At 38.0% G+C, this 15,815-nt stretch overlaps 1 protein-coding gene across 7 annotated transcripts in view; it reads right to left on the reverse strand.

Moving 5' to 3' along the window:
• Positions 1 to 15,815, reverse strand: part of CHCHD3 (coiled-coil-helix-coiled-coil-helix domain containing 3) — a 294,629-nt gene that overhangs the window by 51,235 nt on the left and 227,579 nt on the right. For all 7 annotated transcript variants that reach the window (XM_077995003.1, XM_077995000.1, XM_077995002.1 and 4 more), the window contains 1 exon segment: positions 1,502 to 1,572. In XM_077995003.1, coding sequence (XP_077851129.1) covers positions 1,502 to 1,572 — 71 coding nt within the window.

The raw sequence follows: 15,815 nt of genomic DNA on the forward strand, positions 1-15,815 counted from the left end.
ATTGCTCAATGAAGACCAAACTTCACAGCTCAGCAGCTAATGACCCACTGACCTTTCCAGCTTTATCCTGCGCAAGTCTCTCTGATTTAAGCCACTGCTTTGTCACCCACCAATTATAGAGCGTAGTCTTCCTTCTGAATGTCTTTCCCATCCACCTACTCAATACTCTTCTTAAAGGCTCAACTAAAAAATCATCTTCTTTATGAAAACTTCACAGATCACTCTAGTCAAAATTGATCCCTAACATATCCCAAATTTAGTTGTTTTTATAGCGATTGTCTTAGAATAAAGAAATACTCGGGGAGCCAACTCAAAGGTTCTCATGGTATAGAGACAAAAAAAAGTTTACTACTTAAAAAAAAAAAGGTCACTATATCATTAGGAAGAAAAATAAACACCTAACTTAAAATAAGATATGTAGAGTAACTTTAAAAAATCTATACCCAGTTCTATTAATATGTCTAAACTCTTAAGATCTCACGTTAATCTTTCATAGTGAGACTTGTGGCCCATCCTTAGAAGGTCTCTCTCTGCTGCCTCCAAAGAGATAATTCACTAAGGAAGGCTGAAGGGTTTTGGCTCTTTAAATAAACCTCAAACCATCTTCAATTTTAAAAAAATTTTATTTGAATCCACATTACAGTAACACTAATATCCATTACCATACAAATTGTACTGTAGCAGAAAGTAGTAATTCCACCTTAGGGTTTAATCATTTTATCAAATGCTTGTAAACATGTGCAAGGAAGGAGGTCAGAGCCCGATGCAATCTTTCAACTAAAGCTGTCACAACAACTTTTTTTGCTTCACTAATTTGCACATGTGCTACTAATAGGGGTTACACAATAGGACTATTTATATACTTAGAAAAATTCTGAATGATGTCTTCTTACCTAATGTTAGAACTGGCAGCAAAGGGAAAGTACAAGGCTATGGGTCACGGACACTTTGATCCATCAATTACAGAACGTTCATTTAAACACTCCAAGGATTAAGAGAGGTAGCAATTTAACATCACCTTCATAATCAAGGGCCAGGTAAAGTCTATGATTTAAAGGCTTTCAAGGTACATGTGAAGAAATGAAAACAGCCTAACCATGAGAAAGGCAGACACCCAAATCTGGACATGCCCATCATTTTATTATACAAAAGTGAATGGTTTCTATGTTTCCCTTAGTAGAGTAGCAATTTAACATGACCTCCATAATCAAGGGCATTCTATTTTATATATTATTACAAATGAAAATTCTATTACCATTAATTTCGATTTCCCCCTAGTTCATAAAATACATTGATTTGCAGCAAGCTTTCATCAAATGCCTTTTTCTCGGCATCTGAATTCCAGTTTAGCAGATAACATGACCCCCTGTCAACCACCCCCAAACTCTTCCAAGTATTCTAGAGTGCTATATAACAAACTATGTCCTGTGTAAAAAGCACTAAAATTGTGCTTTCATCTTGTTAAGAACAGTAAATAATTACAGTACTATTAAAAACTTACTTGAACTTTGCTTCCACCTCTTCAGCAGCTTTCTGATACTGTTCAGTGGTGACTTTGTAGAACTCCGAGCTCTGTGGACAAAGATTGATAGCAAAGGTTTCACCATCCAAGATGACAAAACGTGTGGAAGATTTACAACTTCAAAAAATACATAAAACCTTGTTTCAGCCACTCAAGCAGTAGAAGGCTTTCTTGTAAAGGTGGCATAGATAATTATAAAACACATGGGAAGCTACTTGTTTAAATAACAGTAGAGTTGTTGGTACATACCAATTATAATTACAGAGTAAACTTTCACAGTTACGATTCCTTATCATTTGATCCTCTGGAGAAAATTTCTAACATTCTGGAAAGATTCTTTAGATCGCCATTATTTGGAATCTACCCTTGTAAGATCAAAGGATGCCTGAGATCAAAAACTGAAATTCACACATATTCGTATTTGCCTATTATTCCACTGGTGTTCCTACTAGGATATTAAAGATCATTTCTTTCTACACAATATTTTTGTCATCAAGATGGTATGTATGGCTTACACCTCTAATCCCAGCACTCTGGTAAGCCAAGTTGGGCGGATCACCTGAGGTCAGGAGTTCGAGACCAGCCTGACCAATATGGAGAAACCGGTGGCACATGCCTGTAATTCCAGCTAATCAGGAGGTTGAGGCAGGAGAATCACTTGAACCCGGGAGGTGGAGGATGCGATGAGCAGAGATGGAGCCATTGCACTCCAGTCTGGGCAACAAGAGCAAAACTCCGTCTCAAAAAAAGAAAAAAAAAAAAGTTTTCTTTATGGAGTTTAAGTTGTTCTATCATTTCCACATGACCACAAGAACAGCAACATTTATAACTAATCAGTAGGAACAAGGGGGCAGATTGAGATAATTTTAATAACAAAAAATGTTTCCACTATTAACATGAATGGACACATAAACAACATAAACCAAGATGCAGTGGCAAAGTAATGCCTTTCCTAGGGCAGCAAAATTTATCCATTCTGACTAGCTACATTGAAACTGGTCTTATTGCAGGAGGTGGCCTAAATGACCCCATGAGCCCTGAGACTCAATGAAATATCCTGCAAAATGCACTGCATTAAAAAACAACAACAAAAACACCACCACAATACAGTGGTCTATTGTGTACCTTTCATTCTCTAATCACTCAGGTTTCACATGCATGGCTTGGGATCATTTATTTTTTAATAAATCATTGTTGGTTGGTGAAAAAATGAAAGTGAAATCCTCTTCACACCAGCGACCCCTTTGCATTTAACAATCTAGGTTGTCCAATGACAGTCACATCCAGGATTCTTGGATGTAGATAAAATCAATAGGTATGTGATTAGACAGCAGACTCAGGGTGGCTAGAGCCATGGACAGGTCACCATTTGAGATGATGAATGGCTTTCTATCAACCTATAGTCCCCTACGATGCTAACATTTACTATAATCTTATTTGGGCTACGATTTATCTTTCTTGCACCTGATCAATAAAGATGAACAGAACAGTTGTAAGGATCGATTGTAATTTTTTATCATTTTCAAGCACAAAGGTGCATTTCTGACACGAAGACAACATTCTAAGTGTACTGCTGCTGCATTTTATAAAATTGCAATTTGAGTGATCAACTGCACTTGTCTATATGCCGAGAGGTTTTAATTCCTCTGTAGGTCTCAAGCTATCAAAAAACCATTTGTCATCTCAGATACTTAACATTATGTCACACCTTCCTATCTGTTTCACTTGTAAGATTTTCTTCCCTTTAAAATACACACCAGTCACAACACACGCTTTTGCAATGTTCGGTGTAATCTTTCCTTTGAACTCTTCTATCAAAGAATGTAGCAAAAAGGCAGTTACTAATCACTAACAATAGTTACTCTCACTAAAGATGAGAAACTCCAGAATTACTCTAACGAAATGTTGAGTGGGTATTATGTTACTGAACTATCTATTAAAATGCTGGCTAAGCAATAATATCTTAATTAATACTTTCGCTTACTTTAAGCACTGGAACTGTAATATCTGGACAGAGACAGGACTAAGTTGAAAGATCTGGTTTCTGGTTCTGTTCTGTGACCCTGAGGGAGTCTTTAATCTCCCCCAGCTTCCCTTCCAGTGTAACCCGTCGAGTATGGATGATAATATTAGCCCTGCTTATTTCTGCCAAAGCTGTTGAAGAAATCAAATAAGATAGGCAAGAGAGCTGTGAAATCTGTGAAATGTTTTCACAGAGTAACATCAACATCTGAATGAAATAATTTTGGAGGAAAATAATTAGGGTAATTCCATTCTAGGTATAGATTCTAAATGGTAAAAATTCTAAATGGTAAATATTACACATTTTATTAAGAATGTGCACAAAAGCCATAATACAAATTAGTCAGTTCCCCTCTGCTTTGCCATGACAAATGCAGGTAAAATTATTACTAATTTTGTCAATTTTCCTATAGGATGTTAAAACACACGCACACACACACACACACACACACACACACACGCGCGCGCACACGCGCACAACCCGGTACCTGTGTTGCTTGAAAACTTAGCACATAATTCTCAAATTAAAGCTTTAGGCTTTATTTATGCTCCATACTTCCACCTCAGTGACCAGTTTCCCATATTGCATAAAATCCTTCCAACAAAGAAAAGTCCCCAAGAGGTAATATCATGTAACAACCAAGGGAATAAACACAAGTATTCTCAAGATCTATGTGTAGACAGTGTTTAATTTATTAAGTATTTGCTTATTCGTGAAAGAAAATTAAATTCTTATTATGCTAATAACATCTATCTTTGGGAATCAGACCCTCAAGAAACTTTCCATCTAACATGGGAGAAAAGAACAATTATTATCATGGAAAGTCACAAATGCCGAGTTAGAAGTCATAGATAAGTGTTACTGGAGTTCAGAAAGAGTAGAGATCTCCTTTGGCTTCAGAAGACACTTTTACAAATGAACAGAACCTATTCAAAAAAACAAAACAAAACAAAAAAACAAAAAAAGCACACACAAAAAAACAACCAACCCAACAAAAAACACTCATTGTTTTCCAGTGAGAGAATGGATAAATACTGGGTATTTGTACAGCGAAAATCTACAGAGTAAAGGAATGAATTAGACAAACATGCAGAGCAAAAAAGTGGTAGATCTGATCGGTAGGATGCACCTTATGCTAAGATTTGAAAAGCGAAAAATAATGAACAAGAAGAGTAAACACCAAGTTCCACTGATGATCTCTGAGTGGCAGCAGTCATGTGGTGTGGTGGAAGTGCACAAAAGGAGCTGGATGCCACAAAGTATGGGAACACAGGCTACGCTGGGTTGCTGTATTTTTAAAAATGAGGTGTGGGCATGCAGCTAGTTGTTACATTGCCTTAAAATATTTTATAGGCCGGGCATGGTGGCTCATGCCTGTAATCCCAGCACTTTGGGAGGTTGAGGCGGGCATATCACGAGGTCAGGAGTTCAAGACCAGCCTGGCCAACATGGTGAAACCCCGTCTCTACTAAAAATACAAAAAATTAGCCAGGAGTGGTGTCTCGTGCCTGTAATCCCAGCTACTCAGGAAGCTGAGGCAGGCGAATCACTTGAACCCAGGAGGTGGAGGTTGCAGTGAGCTGATATCACGCCATTGCATTCCAGCCTGGGTGACAGATCAAGACTCCGTCTCGAGAAAAAAAAAAAAAAATTAAATATTTTATAATACAGACAAAAATTGTATTACTCCTACTTCCCTCCAAAGGGGCTAACAATACAAGATTTCATTTGGCTAGAATATAAAAGTATATTGGGCAGGGTGGGTACGTCCTGAAGATGTTGGCTAAGTGGGAATTTTACATATTCTTGAATACTAAACCGTTGCAGGGTATACACAATACTAAGCAAATATACTGTCTTCATTTTTGTGAAAAAAATTTAAAGTTACAGAAAATAGGCAAAAGATTCCCATATATCCTTCACCTAGCTTCCCCTTATGTCCACATCTTAGATAATTATGATACAATTATCAAAAGTAATGATTTAACAATATTACAATAGTAGTAACTGAATTACAGACTTAATTCAGCTATTTCCAGTTTTCCCACTAATGTTCCTTTTCTGTTTCAGGACCTAATCTTGGATCCCATGTTGTATTAATTGCCACGGCTCCTTAGACCCCTCTCATCTGTGACAGTTTCTCAGTCTTCCTTGTCTGTTATGACCTTGACACTTCTGAAGAATACTGGTGTGATATTTTGTAGAATGGCTCGTGATTTGGGCTCATCCGGCGTTTTCTCATGGTTAGAGTTTATGCACTACTGGGAAGAATTCTACAGAAGCAATATGCCCTTCTCCTGCCTGATTTCAGGGGCTACTTTATGGCAACAGATATTTTTATTGATGTTGACCTTGATTACCTGATTAAAGTGGTGTCTGTGGGGATTCTCCACAACAAAGCTACCATTTTTCCTTCCTGTAATTGATATCTTGCAGGAGATACTTCGAGGCTATGCAAACGTTCTGTTTCTTCTCAAAGTTTTGTCCATCACCTTTTGGTATCCACTGGTGAGTCCTGTTTGCAGCAATGATTACTGTAGTGTTCTGATGGTGCAATAATTTCTTTCTTTCTTTTTTTTTTTTTGAGATGGAATCTTACTCTTTCGCCCAGGCTGGGGTCCAGTGGCACAGTCTTGGCTCACTGCAACCTCCACCTCCCAGGTTCAAGTGATTCTCCTGCCTCAGCCTCTTGAGTACCTGGGATCACAGGGGCACGTCCACCACACCCAGCTAATTTTTGTTGTGAGCCCTTGGTTCAAGGTCTATGGACCACCTGCTTCAGAGTCACTTACGGAGCTTAGTAAACTGTAGAGTCTTGGGCCACATCCTGAATCTCTGGGGATGCGGCCAGGAAGTTGCATTTTTTACAAGCAGCTTGGGTGATTCTGAATACACACACTAAATTTGTAAACTACGGGGTTTCTAGAACAATGCGAGAATAACATAGTATTTAGCTTGCCATTCAAAGTGAAAAAAATCAGTGTTTAGAAGAATGATGGCAAATAACCACTTTTCATAATTAAATATAGCTATAATCTTTACAAAGGTACTCCAAATTAGTGATTCTGCCAATGTCGCTGGCAGATCACTGGTGGACCCCAAACTGCTCCAAGAACTCTGTCTTCAGACATTGCCTAGCAACACCACAATGTTCCTACCCTGAATGGGTACTGAGAGGTAGGAGCACAACCATTTTCAGAAAGGTTGCTTTTGTTATCTCTGTTGTCTTGAGATGGTAACAGGTTGCATATCTTGTTTATTATTTATAGATGACTGTTACTTTAATGTCATCATTATAACTGTTTTCTTTGGTTAACCCTACAGTTTGTAGTAGGATATATATCAATTTGTCTGATCATTTACTAATAGCTGAATTGTAAGACCTGTATGATCTGTGCTCAAATAAGGAACAATCACATTCCTATTTCCAAAGAAGATGTGTACATTCCCTCCCAAATTTGTTAAGAGTAATTACTCATAGTACATGGAGTGGGGAAGAAATCCTGTTAAGATGACCTTAAAAAGAGAACTAAAAAGAACAAGTGGGCCAGGTGCAGTGGCTCACACCTGTAATCCCAACACCTTGGGAAGCTAAGGTGGGCGGATCACTTGAGGCCAGGAATTCAAGACCAGCCTGGATAACATGGTGAGACCTCATCCCTACTAAAAATACAAAAATTAGCCAGGTGTGGTGACAGGTACCTGTAATCCCTGCTACTCAGCTGGCTGACGTATGAGAATCGCTTGAACCCAGGAGGCAGAGGTTGCAATGAGCCAAGACTGTGCCACTGCACTTCAGCCTTGGCGACAGAGCAAGACCTGTCTCAAAAAAAAAAAAAAAAAAAAAAAAGTGGAGAAAGAAAGATGTCCATGACCTTACAAGGTGGTCTCTAATGAATAATCATTTTTTTGTGTGTAACAACATATCACTTATGTGCCTATAAGGTCCTTTACAGCCTAAAATAAAAAATATCTTCATTCATATTCACTCTGCATATTGTCCGGCCCTACAAACAGAAAAAAAAATACTTGATATGATTTGTCCAATGGTACTGTTAATATAAATTTGTGGCAGGTACATGTGATTTAATTCAAATATCAAAGGTGTGCTTTAATAATTTCTTTCAATAAGAAAGGCTTATTGTTTGATATAAGCATAAAACATGTTTTCCACCAAGACTCTTTGAGAAGGTAGATCTCATAAATTTAAAGTAGAATGACAGTACCTCTTAGATGTCTTAGCACTATCAACCATCTGATAAAGACTTGCACATCCTTGTCAAAGATAAGCCAAGTAAGCTCCTAGGAGGTAAACTATATCTAAAACAACAATATAATTCTCTATATTTGGAAGATATTTCTGTCACCTATTTTAATAGACAAGGCATCATTGGAAACAATAGGTATTTTGATTTTCTGTATTAAAACACATTCCAATCTAAGGCACCATGGATCAATTACTGAAAACACAGGCAACAAACTGTGTGGGGAAAGACTGAGGGCTCCATTGTACATACTTTTTAATATGATTCCTGTAAAACATATGTATATGTTGTCCACAGAACTCTGCACTTAGGTGGGCGTTTCTTAGCAGTACAGCACAGTGGTTAAGAACACGGACTTTGGAGCCAGATGGCCAAATCATGGCCCTACGCTTGTGAAACTGAGTAAGTTACTTAACCTCAACAGTTACTTGTCCTCTGTAAAACAGGAATAGTGTAATAATGATTACCTAATAGGATACTCTGGGGATTAAATAAGGTAATATATGTAAAACTCTTTGTAGCACCAAGGACTTAGGAATGGGAACTATTATTAAAAATTATTTGAACAGGGAAAAAAAAACTGTATAGTATGGGTGGGGTGGTTTTTTTAAAAAGCCATTTTAATAAAAATTTAAATCTTTAAAACAAAAGCCTTTTCTTCCATTAACCAGACATTGGTGAATGTTGCTCATATTGCTTACCTGTTCTGTTTTTCTGTTCCTCAAGATGGATGGGAAATATGAAGACAATAGTGGGCCAGTGTCAGGAGCATTAATAGCTATGGCATTAACTAACCAGCCCAAATAAAAATCAAACCAATAACATTTGACCTTACCACTAATGAAATCCAATTAACTACATTAAACAGCGAAAGTACTTCAATGCCAAGACTTCCCAAGGCCTTGATTTTTACTCTGCAGTGTGAATCTCTAGGATGAGAACTACTGTTCATGATTCTCAAACTGATTTGCTCACGGAGCATCTTGAGGAAACAGAATCTCCTAAAGTGGTCCATGAGAAATGCCAGATTAAAGAAAAGTCCAATCACATGTCAATCCTGTACTTTCTGGCCTGCAACTTTTCTTTTCTTAAAGTGGTATTTTCTTATGGGTTATTTTTTAAACTGATGTTCAACAGGTAATTGGCAATATTGAAAGATGATTCCAAAACTGGTGAAGATTGATGGTATCACCTTTTATTCAGTACTAATAAAGAAGGGCATGCTATTATCTTAAATTTTAAAAATCTGAGATGAAATCATTTAAGAAAATTGTTGCTATACCCTCCCCTGTTCTCTCAGAACCCGGTGGTAGATTGCAAAAATGGCCACCATGCTTTACTCTTTCCTATATCCGTGCCCCCAGCAACATGACTTCACAGCTTCTTTCATCATGAGCGTGTGGAGTTTACTTCACCACCCCTTCAGTCTGGGCTGTGTTTGTGTCTTGCTCTGGGCACCAGAATATGACAACAGTGATGGTGTGCCAGTTTCAAACCTGGGCCTCTCTCTTGCAACCCTGAACAGTGCCATGTCAATCACCCCAGGCTAGCCTGCCAGTGGAAGAGAGACTACACGCTATCTACGGTGAGGACAGCCTAGAGCAGCCAAACCTCAGCCAACTCAGCAGGAGTGAGCCCAGTTGATACCAGTCCAAATTGGTAACCTGCAGAATCAGGATGTGAATAAAATGGTAGCTGTTTTAAGCCACTAAGTTTGTGGCAGTTCATTATATAGTAAAAGCTAACTGATTATGCTCTTTCTCTGTGTTCTTACCAAGAAGAGACTTTTATAACTTACCACAGTGTACCAACAACATGTATTTCTGGATGGTCCCCACCTACTCCAAGCTCCCTAGGGGTAGGTATCTTGTCCTATTCATTGTTATACCTAGAGCACTCAGCAAAGTACATGACACACAAACTCACAGAAATAATGTTAAGAGTGACACCTGCAATTCTAAACAGCATTTCAACTGTTGCTCATATTTAAAACAGGATGGGATAGAGACAAGTCTAAAGTAAATGATGTTATAATGAGGATGAAAATAAATACTACCTTTATTATATCCACTACAAATTGACAAACACTTCAGCCTGCAATGCTACCACAAAAAGGAAATGTGTATCACTTAAGATGTGTTCAATTACAATAATAGTACAGTAACAGTTGAAGCTCCAAACAGTAGCTTAAACAAGTAAGGGGTTTATTTTTCTTGTGTAATAAGAAATCTGGATGGGAAACTCACGGCTGATATAACTATCCAAGTGTATCAACAAATAACTAGGCCCCACTCTTCTGTCTTCCCTTGTAGCCACCCTGAGCAGTTGACTTCTGTCCTCATGGTTCAAGGTACTACTACACCTGCAGTTATTATGCCCATGCCCTCAGGGTGGAGGAAGGGGGAGGTCCAGAGATTTGCACTTCCACCCCTTCGGCTACAATTATATCATGCAAAGGAGGCTGAGAATCCCAGCTACAAAGGAGGCTAGGAAATTGATTATTTTTGTTTTCTCACTTCTAGGGTAAAGAAGAAGAAAGAATTTGGAATGGGTGTTTACTGAGCGAAATTTATTGTACCTGCCACAGAGAGCTGAGGTGACAGTACAAAATCAAGTACAAAACAAACTGGTTGATTTTAGATACAAGTATTCCAATATTTCTTTCCAATATCCCTTAAACTAATTTGGGGGATGGGAGGGATTTACCCATCTGGTATCTTCATCCCCAAGAACAAAGTTTCTAGACCGTAAGGAAGGAAACGGGAATCAACAAGAGTGGGCATCATTCCCGAGTTTCTTTGGGCTGGCCGTGGCCCAGGATTTTGAACGTGCGATACACTGCCATTTTCCATTTTCAGAAAGTCTCACTTTTAAAAGGATATATTAAAATGCACACGCACAGATACACATTATTGCTAGATTTGAAAAGTATCTGTTTTCAAGTTCTAAATTTGATCAAAAGAAAACATGCACATACACATACAGTATATGTGAAATATTTTCTCAGATTCTGAATCTTCTGTTTTATTATAACTAGTATGATCATACCCGTCGCATGTACGAAAAGAACAAATCAAAGAGGTCATAAGAAAAATGTAACTGGCTCTTGTCAGTTCTATTACAGAATGCTTCATATGGAGATTAGGGCATGACTATGTAACACATGAGGGCTGAGGTACAATTTAAATTCTGGTGGCCTGACACTATTTCCCAGAAAAGAACAACAAGATGACTGCCTGCCCATTCAAGGATGGTGGCAACTCCACAGATCCTCAGCACCGAGACAATGGTGGCAGGAACAAGTGTGGTTCTGTACCTTCAAGGTACAACACCACACTGGCTGAAGGTGAGACTGTCCTGTGTCTAAACTGGTCTATAGTTACTGCTAACAACTGTAGGCCTCTTCTTCCTCCTACAACACATGCAAACACAAGTGTCACTCTAGGTGACACTTCCAATTCCAACAGCTAATTCCAACAAAGGTCCAGGGTGCACAAACACCAATGTCAAATAAGAGCAGTTCTCATTGTTGAGTAGCCAGATTCAAAAGTCCTAATCATACTTTTGGTTATAATCCTCGCCCAGGAACTATGATATAGAATCAGCTAGATGTAGGCAAGTATGTTTTTCCAAAGGTGAGAGTTAAGCACTTGGGGACCCAATTTAATGCTGCATTAATTGCTGCGCAGATACAATTCCAGGCACAGAAGCTCTGAAACAGTTATTTACTCAGTGGCATCAGGTGTTCAGAAGGAGTTCATGACTTGTCAACCATTCTTTATTTTTACAGAGTTACACAGAATCAAGAGATTGACTTTGCAATGGAACTACATTTTTTACCAGAACTTTAAAAGCTATGGTTGTTGTTTTTTTTTTTTAATCAGTAACAGTCCAAATTTAGTTTATCTAGAAGTTTTAATGTTTATTCTATCAGAAAGCCTAATGACTGGTTTGAATTTTGCCTTTCTTTTGTCTATACTCTGAAGTCGGTTACAGGTGGGCAGAAAAGCAGAAGGAATTTGAAATTCTTGGTTTAAGAAAAGCAGTCCTCTAACAGAGTAGCTGGAACCTTAATATTTTATTACTGAAACTTCTTAAACCCATGGCCTTGAGTCCACTTCCCTGAACTCTCTCCTTTTATCCCCTACCCTCCGTCTTTACTCAACACCCCCAGGAGAATGCTGTCCTTAGACAGAAAAATCAAAGCTAATTTAAATAGTTTGCAAATTGTCAACATCGGTTCAGATTCACAGCATATCAGATCCAGTATTCTGTTTCTGAAAGGTACACTAAGGAATGGTTTGGGTTATTTAAACTGAGTCGCGCTTTTTAACATCTAAAATGAGGACTTTATCTTTCAGGATGACTGTATCAGTGGGACTATGTAAGTTCAGTACTTGGCATAGGGCCTGGTTTCTCCTTGTGGAAGGCAGAGGTTGTCCATCACAATACCATTCCTGCCAGCAACCTTGGCTCCCTAGGTAATCCAAAGAGCATGGATTTCCATTCATTTACCTATGCAACTATACATGAACCTGAAGAACAATCATCAAGTGATGAATTCAAACTGCATCTCCATGTATCTAACATTCAGCATTGCTATTTGTTTTATGTAAGCATTGAACTTGAAAACCTAGTTATTTATCCTGCGTATCCCTAAATTTCTGCTAATAATCATTTGTGTATATGGATAAGTGAATCATAATTTGTCTCAGCCCTATTTTTTTCAAATCCATGTCACCAGTAATCAATAATAACCAAGTTAGCAGTTTCTAAGGAATCAAAAAATCCTATTACATTCCACAGTCAAGACAAATTAAGATTCCCTATGGAAACAAGACTCTCACTAGTTTATCTTAAAATCTCTCCTTCCTCCTTAGATAACCCTAGTTTTAAGCTAAATATATGGTAAACAAAACTAATATTCCAAGTTTGCTGCCAGTGAGGCTGAGCTGTAAGCAGAAGTGTTATATGGGACTTCCCAGTAGGCTGCTTAAAGGGAGCTGATCTAAGCTGACAGGGGATCTTTTCAGCCTTTTCCCAGCCTGTTATGTTGATGTGATGGCCAGAGCTCCAGCAGCCATCTTGGGACATAAGCGGACCTTAAAGAGCAAAGGCCTGTGTTAGGGTGCTGCAGTGGAACAATAGGTGCCTGAGGCTCTTATGACACTGAAGCCACCATGCCAGCCTTTTATTAAACAAGAGAAAAATCTACTTCTAATGTCAGCCATTCTATTTTTATGATAGACAGGGTGAACGTAATCAGGAATAGACCTCTGTAAGCCCTAAGATGTTTGCTTTTTGTACACCTCATGAATAACTCCAATAAAGTCAAATGCAATGACACACTAGAAGCATCTTTCTCCTTTGCAGTAATGCTTCACTTGTCAGGAATCTCCATTTCCTTCTGCCTCTCTCCTTTTCCAACAAAGAACAGGAAGAATTAAAAAATGTCAAAGCCATGTTTAACTCTCGCATCAAATCTTACCATCTCTGAGAAGTCACATTTCATGAAAACCCCATTGTCTCCTGGATGCCTTGGCAAAATTAATAAACTGCTTTTATAATTACCCTTTCTTTCCATCTTTACTATATCTCATATAAAGAAACAGAGCTATTTAGAGCTTCTTCTGGCATTTCTAGTTTTATTCCAGGAGCTTTAGAAACTTCACTAATTAAGAGTCTCAGGTTTTTTTTTTTTTTTTTTGATTTGGTTTTCTAATTAGAATAGGAATCCTAGATTCACTGACAGCCCTGCCACTACACAAGGATAACCTTAGTTACATTATCTCATGCCTCAGTTTCTTCATCTGGGCAATTAAAATAAACAACTGCACCAAAAACTCATTTGGCATTCTAAGTTTCCTTTTATTTGTCACTTTTTAAATTCTTTTAATACTAAAGGTCTGTGCCAGACACGGGGCCAAGAATTTGGAATATAATGGTGAGCAAACAGATAAATGGCCCTGCTTTTATGAAACTTACGGTATCATGAAGGAGCCAGACATAAATTTAAAAATCACATAAATAATTAGTAAACAATTACAGTGCTACTGGATCACTATGTGGAATTTTTTTATTTGTAGGAAGTGGTTTTTGAGTCTCTAAAGTCCTATATTTCTCTGAAGTATCTACCTTCATATTCAGTTCTTAAGTTAGTTGTGATTTAATTTCTTTTAAATTTTTCTAGCTATTTGTGTCACACAATTCAAGCTTCATCTCCCTACTTGTAAAAGTTTACTCTGACCCTTTTAGGAATAAGAGGAACCTACCAGTTTTGATATGGAAAGAGGTCCAAGAAGAAAACAGAAAGGTACAAAATACTTTGAACAGTTTATTTTACAAAATGATAAGCAAAAATACATGCACTCACATATCCAGGTATGTTCTGCAAGGAACAGTTGTTACCGACGTGAGAAGATACTTTTCTTTCTTTTATAGCCTTCTATAACAATTTAAGGTTTTAGCCTGGGCATGTATAATTTTTATTAGAAAAATATGCCTTCATTTCCAGCAGGTATTAAGTAAATTCTTATCATGCATGAAAGTTATCTAAATATTACTGGGAAAGTGACTCTAATCCTTTCTCTATTTTCCACGCTTAGATTGAGACTTCTCATTTATCCCAAATATAAGATATTAATTTTTCTATTATTCTTTTTAATAATAATGCCAATAAAAGGTCTCAAATCCTTCTATTATTGTAGCCCTTCTCCCTGTGATAAAGCAGTATCAGCCATCTACACTCACCTTTTGGACTTCTATATTACACACCTGAGACCTTTCTGCTCTTGACATGGTTGTATGTCTCATTGTTTATTCTACAAGGGTGAGACAAAGCAATTTCACAGTTATCAGAAGGGTTATCACAAGAATTTACGGTGATGTCTTGCAAGACCTCTAGAGTAACTCTTAAATTACTGCATGGAACCAGCACAGGAACCTCCCATTCTCTCAAGGGCTGTGTGATGTGACACAGTCACTCTCCAGGTCATCAGTTTTCCTTGGGAAGTGCTCAACGAGGTGATGCCACATGCACATTTAACAGCACGTCCACTGGATGGCTTTATACAGAAAGTGTCACATTCGTATTGCCAACACATCTCAGGCTTGCACTCCATTTTACTCCTGGTCTCATATCATCTCCTATGACTAGGAACTCTATAAATCTAACAAACAAACTCTCTTGTGCTTGCTCAGCTACAAGCTCTGGTGTAAGCACACGCACACAGAGTCCTCTTGAAAACTGTGGGCCAAGAGGAAAGCCATTAAGGATCAGCCTTACTGCAGACGAAGCAGGCAAACACTGGCTCCGTTAACAGCAATGCTCTACTGCATTCATTCATAATTTTATATTAATAATCTGAAGGATTTATAACAGATGCTCATTTGGATGATATTGGCTTACCATTCCACCTTCTTTTCCAGTCCTCAGAGAAGCCAACCTAAAATTCATTCATTCAAGAAGCACTACTGCTGAAGAGCTAATAATACGGGCCAGGCCAGAGGTAGGTCCTAGGAATGAAAGGCTGAAGATACCTCCAAAGGCTATTGGACAGAGAGCTCCAAACAGCTAACCAATTATAGTACACAGAGATAACTAGCTTCAGTTTCGTTGTCTTTCTTGTCTTCAAGAGCTCCATATTATAGTGTCAACGCCACGGGAGGGAGGTATTTTTGTCATCCAACCTAGTGTTTCTCAAATTTGTAAGGTCCATCCTACTGACTGAAAATACGATCATAGTAATCATAGAAATAACCATAGGACAGAGAAAACAAATTTTAAAGATTCTCATAAAGAATTAGAAGACCTTGAATTATTATTTCTTTGGAATCCGGGTTGAGAGAGAAACTGAGTGAATCCAGTTATTATTACCCTTCAGCTAATTATCAGTTAACTTCCTTATAGAGACTCATAACCAACAGATGGGAACAAGAATGCTTTCCAGAACAAAAGTTAAGTGTATAGACTACAGAAGGAGTCCTGTGAGGAAGGAGTGTTCGT

The sequence above is a fragment of the Macaca mulatta genome, chromosome 3 (genome assembly GCF_049350105.2).
Source record: "Macaca mulatta isolate MMU2019108-1 chromosome 3, T2T-MMU8v2.0, whole genome shotgun sequence".
In the NCBI taxonomy this organism is placed as follows: Eukaryota; Metazoa; Chordata; class Mammalia; order Primates; family Cercopithecidae; genus Macaca; species Macaca mulatta.